Source organism: Alexandromys fortis, unplaced genomic scaffold (genome assembly GCF_014885135.2).
Source record: "Alexandromys fortis isolate MF-2015 unplaced genomic scaffold, M_Fortis_MF-2015_v1.1 scaffold_190, whole genome shotgun sequence".
Lineage (NCBI taxonomy): Eukaryota > Metazoa > Chordata > Mammalia > Rodentia > Cricetidae > Alexandromys > Alexandromys fortis.
The window spans coordinates 2,794,831-2,806,012 of record NW_026068059.1 but is presented as its reverse complement, the minus strand read 5'-3'; the positions used below and the strand labels follow the sequence as shown (position 1 = coordinate 2,806,012).

Here is an 11,182-nt window from a genome sequence, read left to right as displayed (position 1 = left end):
GTATAAAAAAAAAAAAAAAAAAAAAAAAAAAAGGAAAAGTTTAAACTTAACAGGTGTGTTAAGTTTCTAGAGTGCAGTGTTCGGAGGCCAGCAGAAGCGGTGAGCTGTGTGGCCTCACTAAGCTGGAGCGAATCCCAGATTTGAGCCCCTCCCAATCAAGACGGGCACATCGGCAGCTTCATTCTCAAAGCTACTATTTATTCTGTACAAGGCTCCACTGTACAACAGCCATTTGCCTCTTGCTTACATAGTAAACAAGTGTACACCAGCCCTTGGGCTCAGTTCACAGTCTTCCCTAGAGAAGGGTGCCAGGCCAGGTAAACTCAGGGTGTCTTTCTCGGGTGCCTCAAGCACTCCAGGTTCTGAGGGCATCATTGGGCCCACCTGTGGGCGTGTGCAAAACACCTTAGTGCTGAATAGCTTGGCTCTTGGGACAGTGTGGAGTTTTGCCTAATGACTGAGGGCCAATCAAGTCCACGGGAAAGGATCCTACGAGACAGCCCCAGACATCCAGGCTTTAGCTCCTAGGGTAGGACCAAAGACTGACGCCAAGAGAGGGTGAGGGGTGGCATGGTGTCCCTGAGCAGCTCAGTCCAGAGGGCCTTTGTCCAGGAGACTCTGAGAAAGGGGACAGGTGGCAGGAAGCTTGGGGACAGGGGCATTAAGAGGAGAATAAATTAAAGGCGAAGCTCTAGGGACAAGGGGCCTGGGCTGTCCTTCAAACAGCTGGGGAGTAGACCAGGGGCGGGTGAGTGGACAGCAAGAAGAGCTAGATACACTATCTGAAGAAATATCCTTTACCCATTTCCCGCTTAACCTCACTGCAATGCACAACAAACCGGGGGCTAAAGGCAGCACCTTATTTCCCCAGGAGTCTTTGAACATGGCACTGGGATAAAGGGAAACAGCTGAGGGATATCTCAGGAAGGGGAAGTTACCCCCTGGTCCCCAAATGGTATAAGGCACAAATCTTGGAGGCAACTAGATTCCATCCAAAACATAAAGAAAAAAGAAAAAACCACATTTTGAAACAGAAAACTTACTTAGATCCCAGCTTAGGCCTGGCTGACACTCACCTACCACCACAGGGGCCAGCATTAGGGAAGTTGCATTTGGAGAAGGGGAGAAAAAAAAAAAAAGAACCCCCCCAACCCAAAACCCAACAAAAACGAAAAGGGAGGGCCAGCCCGAAGTCCCAGCTGTGAAGAGGCATGAAGGACGGCGTCTCCAGTCGGAACATGTTCGTTACAGTTAATTTTTTAAAAAAAGTTGGGCTTTTGAAAACCCAAACCAGCTTTTTTTCAAAGATGTCCCCCTCATCTGTACCCCTGGACTTAGCAGCGTTAAGAGGGCTCTTGGCTCATGGGTGTTTCCTTTCTGGGCTGGTGAGCAGGTCCAGGGGGGGCATTCGGCGCAGGCTCCTCCCTAACTCCATCCAGCAGCGATGCTCCCAGTAGGCTCCAGAGGGCGCTGTCCTCCCAGAAGGTGTGGGGCAGGAGAGGGCAGCAGGTGGCCTGAGGATCTTCTCCCCACAGACTGCTGTTGTTTATTACACACAGGAAAAAACCACAAACTTAAAAATGCAAACAAGAGAAGCCGAGGAGCTGAGAGGAGCTGAGGAACACTGCTGTCGTCTCTGCATGAGTCCGTCTTCCCTGACGAGCCGTGGCTCAGGGGCACCTGGCTCCTTGCTCCAGACCCCGACCAGGCCGTACCAACTTCTGCTCGGCAGCTTTATTTTACTTTATTTTTCTCTTAGTTGTCAGGATTTTGTTGTTTTCTCTTTTTTTTTGTGGTGATTTTTTTTTTTTCTGAATTTTTAAAAAACTTAGGACGTGGGGCTGCCACAGGGAAGAGGGAAGGGCTGTAGCTCCGCAATGCTACATACGGGAGGGTGGACTGGCCAGTTCATAAAAGAGCAAATAGGCGTCGCTGGTGCGCACTTGGCTGGAGGACATGGGTGTGACACTGTGGAGAGACCAGGTAAAAGTCAGAGCCTGTCAAGAAGGCCACAGGGACACAGAGCCCAGTGTCGCCAGCTTCTCTATGCCAACATAAGCTCTGCCTCTGTCCTTTCAGTTTTTTTTTTGTCAGGATTTTTATTATTTTTAAATATGCGTATGCGGTATGTGTGTGGGTACTTGCACTGAGTGCAGGTGCCCATGGTGGCAATGGCAATGAACTCCTCCTCAGCTATGGCTGTAAGTGCTCTTAACCACTGAGCTAGTTCTTCAGCTCCACCCTCCTTTTTTGAGACAGGGTCTCATATAACCCAGGCTGACGTCAAGCTTGTTATGCAGCTGAGGATGACTTTGAACTCCTGATCCTCTTGTTCACCTCCCAGACGCTTGGCTACAGTTGTAAGCCACCATGCCCATATTTGACAGCCCAGAAAGGGCAGCGCAGACTTGTGTGTAGTGTGTATGATGTTTGGCCTCGACTTTCTGTCTGTTCAAGACGGAAGCCTTATGAGGTGGTCTGCTGTCTAGGAGCCCTGTCTGAACCCCAGCTCTCACCTCGAGTCATTGAAAGTGTGCCATTCGCCCGTTCCTGGACTTCGGCAGTAGGCTGTATAATGGCCTCCCATGGTGGTTCCGGAGTGATTGGACACAGCGTAAAGGTTGTAAACAGCGTGGTCTGAGGAGGAGACACAGGTGTTGAGCTCTGGAGGCATTCCTGCCCCAGGCCTTCCCTTCCTCTCATTTCCCTTTTTTTTTTTTTTTTTTTTTTTTGTCCCTTAAAGAAACTATAGCTTCTACTTAAAAAGTTGAAAGTTAATTTTAGTTACTCATTGTGTGTGTGTGTGTGTGTGTGTGTGTGTGTGTGTGTAGAGGTCAGAGGGAAAACCTGAAGGAGCCAATAGTCGATTCTCGATTCTCTCCTGGGTGAGTTCTAAGGACGGATCTCAGGTCAGCACCTTTATCTGCTGACCTTTCTCAAGGGCTCCTTCCTACCCAGTTTTTCCCAATTCGCCAGCTTTCCCCTCTGGCATCTTCAGACTTCCTCCTGATGAAGTATACTCACTGGTGTTTTCTGAAGCAAATTCTCTCAAGTCCAGGTCTCTTAGTGGAAAATTCACAAATGTTGTGAGCTTGCTGGTTCGTATCCTGGATTCCGAGAATCGCTTCAGGTCTGTGATTGTTGCGAGTCAAGGACAAAAAGCCGGAAGAGAGTCCTTGGTGAAGGCTCTTCTCGGAGCAGGAAGGCAGACAAAGAAGTCTACGCTGTTTTTTTCCCTACTCTGCCCCCCTCCCCTTTGGTCCCTTGTCATTAGTCACACTAAAGAGTCAGGTCCCACCCTGGGGCAAGGATACGGAGCACCAAGATCTTTGGGAACCTCTGCACAGAGAACTTCTTTATACATCGTTTTCTGGCTCGGCAGCGGCAGCATGTCTGAAAGACAAGATGAAAGGGGCTAGACCCGGGTGACCCCTCCCCAGCAAGGCACTGGGGATGGCTTCTCTGTCACTGAGGAGCTGACTTACTGGCTTTTCGTCCCCATCCAGCACATCCTCTTTGGTGAAGAGCCTCATGCAATCCATTAATGTCACCTCAGGATAACCTCTCTGGAAAGAAATAAGTCCAGGTCTGCTGCGCACAGCCTTGTAAAGCCCGAGGGAAGCTGGCGCTGGGCTCTAGTGGGGCATACCTATACCTTTACCTTTGCAATGGGCAACGAGAGGTCCCAGAAGGGATCGAAGACGGTGGAGCAGTAGCCGCAGTCAGTGCACGTCAGGGAGCTCTTCAGCTGCCCAACAAAGAGATCTGGGGAGAGAAAGCCAGGGTGTGCTCAACATACTGAGGGCGTGTCTTCCTTTTCTCTCTGCTCATGCCTTAGTTTTAAGAGCCACAGGCAGAAGCAGGGTTCCCTGGGAAGACAATCCTCAGAGCTTCTTAAGCAAAAGTAGGGAATGGGAGATACAGGTATTTTCTTGTCTGTGTACTTACCCCCAATCCGACTGTCTTCCCTCTCTAGATACTTCCTCCACATCTGCCGCCCCTTTTCGTCATCCCTGGGAACCACAGACAGGAAGACAGCTGTGTCACACCCCGGTAGGCGAGGGTCTATCAGCTAGACTCTTTATGTGTTTATATGTATTTTCTTTGTGGTGCTAGGCAGGGAATCCTGGACCTTGCTTGTGTTCTTCACACAACCCACTGAGCTGTACCTCCCAAGCCAAGGTTTTTCTTGAGACAGGATTAGCCCAGGCTGGTCTCAAATTCGTAATCTTTCCTACCTCAGCCTTTTGAAATCTAGGATTACAGGAGTGTACCACCATGCCTGGCTTCAAACTTCTAATCTTTACTGTAACTTAGTGGCAGAGTACTTGCCCATCACGTCCAAGGCCCTATAGGTCCAATCCCCAGTAACACACACACACTACCATCACCAAAACAAAAAAGCTCATGTTTAAAGCAGTAACGAAGCAAATTTGATTCTCCCCAGATCACTACTCTCAAAGAAGTAGGTACAAATTCCAAGTTCACAAAGACTTCCCCTCCAGCGGCGTTCTCCTCTTACTTACGGGAGGTGATCAAGGTTCTCAGGGCTGGGCTTCGGCCTCACTGTCACCCGGTTCACCTCATTGTGGAGCCCATCCAGGAGGAAGCGAAGGAACTCCTGAGCATCCTGCTGACTGAACCCAGAGAAAGTGAGTGAGCAGTGCCCTGCTCGGCGCTACCAGCCCCCGGGGGAGGACATGCATCCGAGGCCCTTACTTATAGCCGACAAAGCGTGGTGCGTATCTCTGAATCTGGGTCTTGAACTCAGATGGGCTCACCACATCATTGGGGGATGACGTCCATATGGTCTGGATTAGTTTTGCAAACTCTGTTAGAAGGAGTGATCAGAGAGGGTGGAGGAGGTGAGATATTTTCTGTTTAAGAAAGTGATTGTATTTTAAACTGTGTGTGTGTGTGGGGGTGTTGATGTATGCAAGCTTCTGGAACCCAAGGATTCCAGAAGTGGATGCTGGGAACCCTGGAACTAGAGTTACAGGTTGTTGTAAGCTGCCTGACAAGGGCTCTGAGAACCAAACTCTGGTCCTCCTTAGGAGCTGTAAACATTCTTAACCACTGAGCCACTTCTCTAGGCCCAGGTGAGATCATATATACGAATATGACTATATATACATATATATACGTATATATATAACCTTGAGCTGGGTGTGGTAGCACACACCTGTGATCCCAAGTTAAGGTAGGAAGAAGATCAGGAGTTTAAGGCCAGTTTGGGCTACCTGAGACCCTGTCTCAAAAATACAAGACGACCATCCAAGCAAACCATGGATCAACCAACCAATGAACAAACAAGATAGGACCCTGAAACTGGAGTCAGGCATGGTATAATCCTAACACTTGGGGAGCTGAGGCAGGAGAATCATGAGAATCATGAGCTTGGGTCCAGCCAGTGTTACACAGTAAGGCCGTGTCTCAAACAACAGATCCTGGAACGCATCCCAACGAACAACAGGCAAAGAAAGAAAAATAGAGGGGTGGAGTGTATCCAAAACACAACCATCAGTCCAGCCTGGAAGAACAGAGCTGGGAAGGAAGCAGGGCCACACCCACATGGGGCTCCTCACCTTCCATGAGGGCTGTGTGTGCGCTGCTGGTGTGGCCGAGGTCCCGCATGTATAGCCTTTGAAGGCAGTAATCTCTCAACTCTCGGGTGTTGCTCAGGCACTGAAGAATTGAGTTCATGAAGCACTAAAAGAGATGATCTGGGCAATTAGTGGGTGTGCACAGCTCTAAGCTTCCCACAAGCCATGGATTCCCAGTCAATGGCACTGTTGGGATGTGGTAGCAACTTGAAGCGATGGAGCCCAGTGGGAGGCCTTTAGGTATTAGGGGGCTTGCCCCTGAAGAACCCCAATCTCTTCCCTCTCTGTCTTTTGCATTCTGGTCATGAGGTGAATGGTTTTGTTTGCTGCACATGTACTATCTCGTCACAAGCCCAAAGCAACAGAGTCACTAAGTCAGCCACGAACTAAAACAGCCCAATAAACTTACTGTCATTTCAAGTTGATTTATCTCATGTGTCTAGCCGAGGGACAAAAAGCTAACTAACGCAGGGATGGAGTTAAGACCTTTACCCGGCACCTCTGTTACTTGCAACTAAAGGCTCTGTTTCACCTCCCAAAGGTGAACTCCCTCACAGCGCCAGGTTCCTCTTTCCCGAGAGAAGGAAGGCAGGGAGGAGTGAGGCAAATCCCCACTATGGGGAAAGGCCATATAATTGGTTATTTCCTACTGAGGTGTACAAAAGGGTGTGGGCACACTGGTCAGCAGTGGGTGGGAAATGATGGGAGAACCAGGAGGAAGGTCCAGGAGAGAAGCAAGCTGGCAATGAATGGGGCAACTTCCTTTTAGCAGTACTTCCTGCTGGGGGCGGGTGAGACAGAGCCCAGGGATTCACTGAGGCACAGCCAGGAAGGGCAGGTACTGATTGCCCTCTAGGATAGGAAGTTAGCTGGAGCCAGGAGGGGACTCCATTGGATTATCCCAGTCAGGAGAATAGGGGATGACCTCTACTCTCCTGGGAGGAACTTACCGTGTTCCCAAGGTTTCGAAGACCAGCCAGACCCTGGGCACTCTTCGAATTCTGTAAGCAAAGAAAATGTGACCTATGAGGAGGCCCAGAGCCTGGCTCTGCACAGCTCTCATTCAGCAGCCACCTCACCCCCCACCCCCGCTGCAGTGTTCTTGTCCCCTTTTCCTTCAGACTGGGTTCCTCTGTGTAGACTGAGCTGTACTCGCTCTGTAGACCAGGCTGGCCTCAAACTCACAGATCTTTCTGCCTCTGCCTCCCGAGTGCTGGAGTTAAAGGTGTGCGCCACCACCACCCAGCAGAGTGTTCTTTTTAACCTCGGTCTATGAGTCTTGGAAGAAAGGAGGGTGGAAGAATGCCTATTTTCAATACACAATCTATTCTTCAGGGCTCACTTTTTATGGTCTCACTGGGTAGCCTAGTGAACTTGTGGCAATCCTCCTGCCTCAGCCTCATGAGTACTGGGATTACAGTTATGACCTACTACATTTGACTTCTCTTATTCTTTCTCTGCCACAGTGGAGACTAGATAAGAAAACTAGAGGCTAGGGATCCATAAATCCAGCAATATATATTTTTTGCTTTAAGAAACTGACAGTCCAGGTTAGGCAGGGTGAGGAATGCCTGCAATCCCAGCACTTGGTTCACGGTCAGCCTTAGCTATGTACACAGGTGAACCCAAAAGTCTGAACTATATGAAACAACAAAAAAAGGTTTCCTATCTGAAACCCGGGTTCTAGTTCACATGACCTATATTTGTAATAGACGTTCAACATATCAGGGAACCATCATATCGTCACTTTAAGGGGGTTGAGAAAGGTTAAATGACAAACCACTCTAATTGAGTTTCGATCTTCAGCGGGGGGGGGGGGGGGGGGGGGGGGGGGGGGGGGGGGGGGGGGGGGGGGGTGGGGGAGGAGGGGGAGCTCGAGCTGCCTGCCATTCTGAGTTGCCAAAGACAGGTGGAATTCCTTCCAGCTGAACTCAGCGTCTGTGCTGAGCCAAGGCAGGAGGATCCTCCCTGCCCGCCTCAGGTTTCAACATCCCAACTGGCCACTGGCTGCAAACACTTGCTGCCAGCGTGCACGGAGCTGAGGAAGCACCTGGCTGAAGGTGCCACTCTAGTCTCTACTGCGGAGGCTGGTGAGGGGGCTGGAGAGAGAGCAGGTGCAAGGCTGAAGGCTCTGAGTGCCATTTGTCACAGTCTCTTTGCTAAGCCTGGGCACACCTGGGAATCAGGAAACCTTCAGGCTCAAAGGGTTAAAGATACAGTGGATGAGTTTGTGGATGAAGCTACCACCCCCTCTTAGGAAGAGGCCTCGGAGCAGGCAACTCTGGAGCAACACTGGCTGGGGCATGCGTGGGGCCAGCTCAACCCTGATCAGAACAGAAGCCTGAAATAACTCAGCTAAAATTACTCATGCTGTGTGCTGACAGCCTAGGAGACTGTCAGCGGCTCAAAGCCCAGGAGACTGTCAGCTTGAAGGGGGGGAGGGAGGAGCAGGCCGAGGGAGGGCTTTTCTCAAGAAGTGCCAGGCCTGTCCCACAAGTAAGAGGATCCCTCCCCTGGTCAATTGTCAGGTCCAGCTAGCTGTAGGAGGCAGAGAAGAGAGCACACCCAGAAGAGATGTGGTTTAAACCTTCAGCTGTAGGGAGCACCTGCTGCCATCAGGTAGGGCGTAACATCCTCCACTGCCCTGCCCTGTACTGTTAACCATAAGTGGCCCCAAATAAAATGCGAATCCCACCACTGGGTGTCGTGGTTGATTGGGCTTGGCTAGTGTTGGTGTAAGGTCCTGGGTTCAATCCCAGGTAGTGGCAAATGGGAACTCTGCCTTGCTGACAACAGTGGTGGACCCTATAAGGGGGCTACCACAGAGACGGTCCCTGCGGACAAAGATCTTGTCAGAGCGTTGGATAAAGTGGAAAAAGACTCCCTTTCCCCCAGAGCCCAACAGCAAAGCATGGCTGCAGTCTCCATGCTGCCCACTTGGAGACACCCACTGAGGAGTGCCCACACACGCTGCCCACTCACACCTGTTTTTGTAGCTCTTTTCTAGTCCTTACCCCCTGTGCCCGAGACGACATCGGTCTAAACAGGCTGTGGAGATGCAAAGCATCCTACCACTGGTGACCATGTCCACGTCCACCAAGGCGGGCTCTCGGCTGAGGCACTTATCCCAGCACTAGGGAGGGTGGGGAGAGGGAGGCTGGAGTCACTAGTCCACAGAGGCACTCCGTTTTCAGGCTCACTGGCGACTGCAAGGTGGGAAGTGCATTGCATCCTCCACGGTTAGTATTTGGGCTCCAATGCTTCTGTTGGTTTGGTGGTGGGGAGAAGGAAGAGGCTCCCCTAAATCACTATCAGGACCCTCTGATTTTTTTCTTTTTTTGGTGTGGGGAGTCATGTTTTAATCTAAAATTTCCTGAACTTCCAAACACCCGGCAAGTTCTTTTTCCCCCCCTTTCTTAGACACAGGGTCTCACACTATGTATCGCTGGCTGACCTAAAATTCACTGTGGAAATTCACTATGTAGACCAGATTGGTCTTAAACTCAAAGCTATCCTCCTGCCTCTGTCTCCCAAGTGATGAGATCATAGGCATTCACCACCATGCCTGACTCCACTTGCCAGCTCCTGACTGCTCTGTGTAGAATGGGGGGGGGGCTTACAGGGCTTGGCGGTGGGGAGGGGAGCAGGGCTGCTCTAAGCCAGGCCGATATTCTTCTGCCATGAATAGGAAATCAGGAGCTCCAGGGAAAGTCAGCACTTTCCATTCCAGAGAGGAACAAAATGTCCCAGGAGTGACCTTTCTCACAGGGCAAACAATCCTACCTCAGGGCTGGCAGGGAAAGAGAGGCTAGGATTGAAAAGGTGGGACAGAAACCCTGCGCAGCCAGCCTCTCCCAGGGACGGCACAAGGAACCAATTCCAGCGGGACTCGGGTGCAGGGTGCAGCGTTGAGAAAGTTTGGACCCGGAGCTTCCTTACACTCAGCCATCGGCAAACCTAGCTTTGACTCAGTAGCAAGTACTGGTCTAGAGAGCAGATGCCACTTCCATAGTAAACAGCACTCTTCTGCCAGTGCAGGAGCAGGGGCTCAAATACCCTGTCACGGGCAATGCGGGGGACATCTGGGGATGGTCCTGTAGGGACGGGGGACCGATATTGTGACTTCACACTGGAGACCCCAGCTGAGTGGCATTTTTGCTTTATCTGCATGGTGAGGGTCAGCCATGTGTCCTGGCTGCAACCAAGGAGCCCGGTGTAGCCCTGGCACGGGGCAGGGCACGCACTGCCAACACGGGAGCTGGTGCCTGTTACATAAGACCTGTCAAGCTCAGGCCCCTTTTCTCGTTCCCAAAGGGACAGTGGCCAGCCTTAGCCCCAGCATTACTCCACGAGCTGCTTCAATCAAGGAATCCACTGCCCACTCCACACAAGTGAAGAGGGCCAGGAAGAGAAAGGGCTCGTTCTCACACCTGTCTACAACCTCTGCCCTTCACAGGGTCAAAGCACCCTGACAACTGACCCCCGGCAGAGAACCTATTTGGGAACAGAGACGGAGAGGCAACCCCTTTGATTCACCTCCCGTGCTGGAGTTTGGCCTTGGAGGAGTCACCCCCGAGTCCAGCGTGCCGTCCGTTCCCCCTAGTCACACACCAGCCCTAGTCAAGGTTATTCTCGCCTGCACCTGTCTTGATAGGTGACTGGAATTAAGAGGCCAAGAGCCACCAGGTGCCCGGGTCACTCAGGGAGGCAGCCAGGGACCATAGGGAGCTTGGATATCAAGAGGGGAGGAGTCTGGGGAAAGCCGGCGATTTCCAGGGAAGGGGGCATCCCTTGCCAGGAGACCCTCGGAAAAGAGGGGAAAGATCTGGGAAAGGAACGTCCCGGGGTTCAGAGACTCGTGGTGGTCTGGGGTTGATCCCGTGAGCAAGCAGGACCCCAGACCTTCGGCGTGGGAGGTCCCAGAAAAGGGCCCGCGTACCTTGGCTTTGTTGAGCAGAAGCCCCACGAAGGTAGAGAGCAGCAGGGACGGGGACAGAGGGGAGCGCGGCCGCAGCTCCTTGGCGAGGGCGGGAAAGGGGGCGGCGGGGGGCTCCTCGGGCAGGGTCACGGTGTATGAGGTACGCATGCTGCGGAGCGGGCGGTGGGCTATGCCCCCAAACCGGCGCGGCTGACCAAGGGGTTACGGGGAGTCCCCGCGCCGTGCCACAACCCGGACACCGAAGCCAGCAGAGATCCCACAGGACCCCGTCGGTAACGCGGGGCAGTTACCGCTACTGCAGGGCCCAGCGCGCGCTCCTCCGCCTCAACCTACCCACCGCGCGCAGCCAACCGACCGGGCCCAGCGCTCGCGCCCCGGCGGACTGGCTGACCCGCCGAGCCTCCAGCCGCGCGACGTCAGCGCCGGGGCGGGGCCGGGCTCCGGACCACGCCCCACCCCGCCTCCGCCCCGCCCCTGGAGCCGGCACGCGGACTCCGGCGAGGTCGCAGGACCTGCCCAAAGCTGCTGACCCCGAGCCACAGACACGCGAGAAACCCTACTGGGGCAAAGCGGGGACGCGCTGTCCCTGGCCGGCCCAGGGGTTGGACTCCACAGACAATCTTTGGGATCTTTGTGGGAC

General features: G+C 52.6%; 1 protein-coding gene across 5 annotated transcripts in view; it reads right to left on the bottom strand.

Annotated features, from left to right (window-relative positions):
- Nucleotides 1-177: 177 nt before the first annotated feature.
- The window catches only part of Usp2 (ubiquitin specific peptidase 2), a 28,710-nt gene continuing 17,705 nt past the window's right edge, over nt 178-11,182 (bottom strand). For 3 of the 5 annotated variants that reach the window (XM_050120099.1, XM_050120101.1, XM_050120100.1), the window contains exons 3-13: nt 6,554-6,604; nt 5,586-5,709; nt 4,720-4,831; nt 4,527-4,637; nt 3,949-4,013; nt 3,662-3,765; nt 3,486-3,566; nt 3,315-3,393; nt 3,025-3,132; nt 2,517-2,637; nt 178-1,968 (exon numbers count right to left, since the gene is read on the bottom strand). In XM_050120099.1, coding sequence (XP_049976056.1) covers nt 1,881-1,968; nt 2,517-2,637; nt 3,025-3,132; nt 3,315-3,393; nt 3,486-3,566; nt 3,662-3,765; nt 3,949-4,013; nt 4,527-4,637; nt 4,720-4,831; nt 5,586-5,709; nt 6,554-6,604 — 1,044 coding nt within the window. In that variant the 3' untranslated portion in view covers nt 178-1,880. Of the gene's footprint in view, nt 1,969-2,516; nt 2,638-3,024; nt 3,133-3,314; nt 3,394-3,485; nt 3,567-3,661; nt 3,766-3,948; nt 4,014-4,526; nt 4,638-4,719; nt 4,832-5,585; nt 5,710-6,553; nt 6,605-8,617; nt 8,992-10,542; nt 10,938-11,182 lie in introns of those variants that run through there. The other 2 variants (XM_050120103.1, XM_050120104.1) reach the window with 2 other exon arrangements.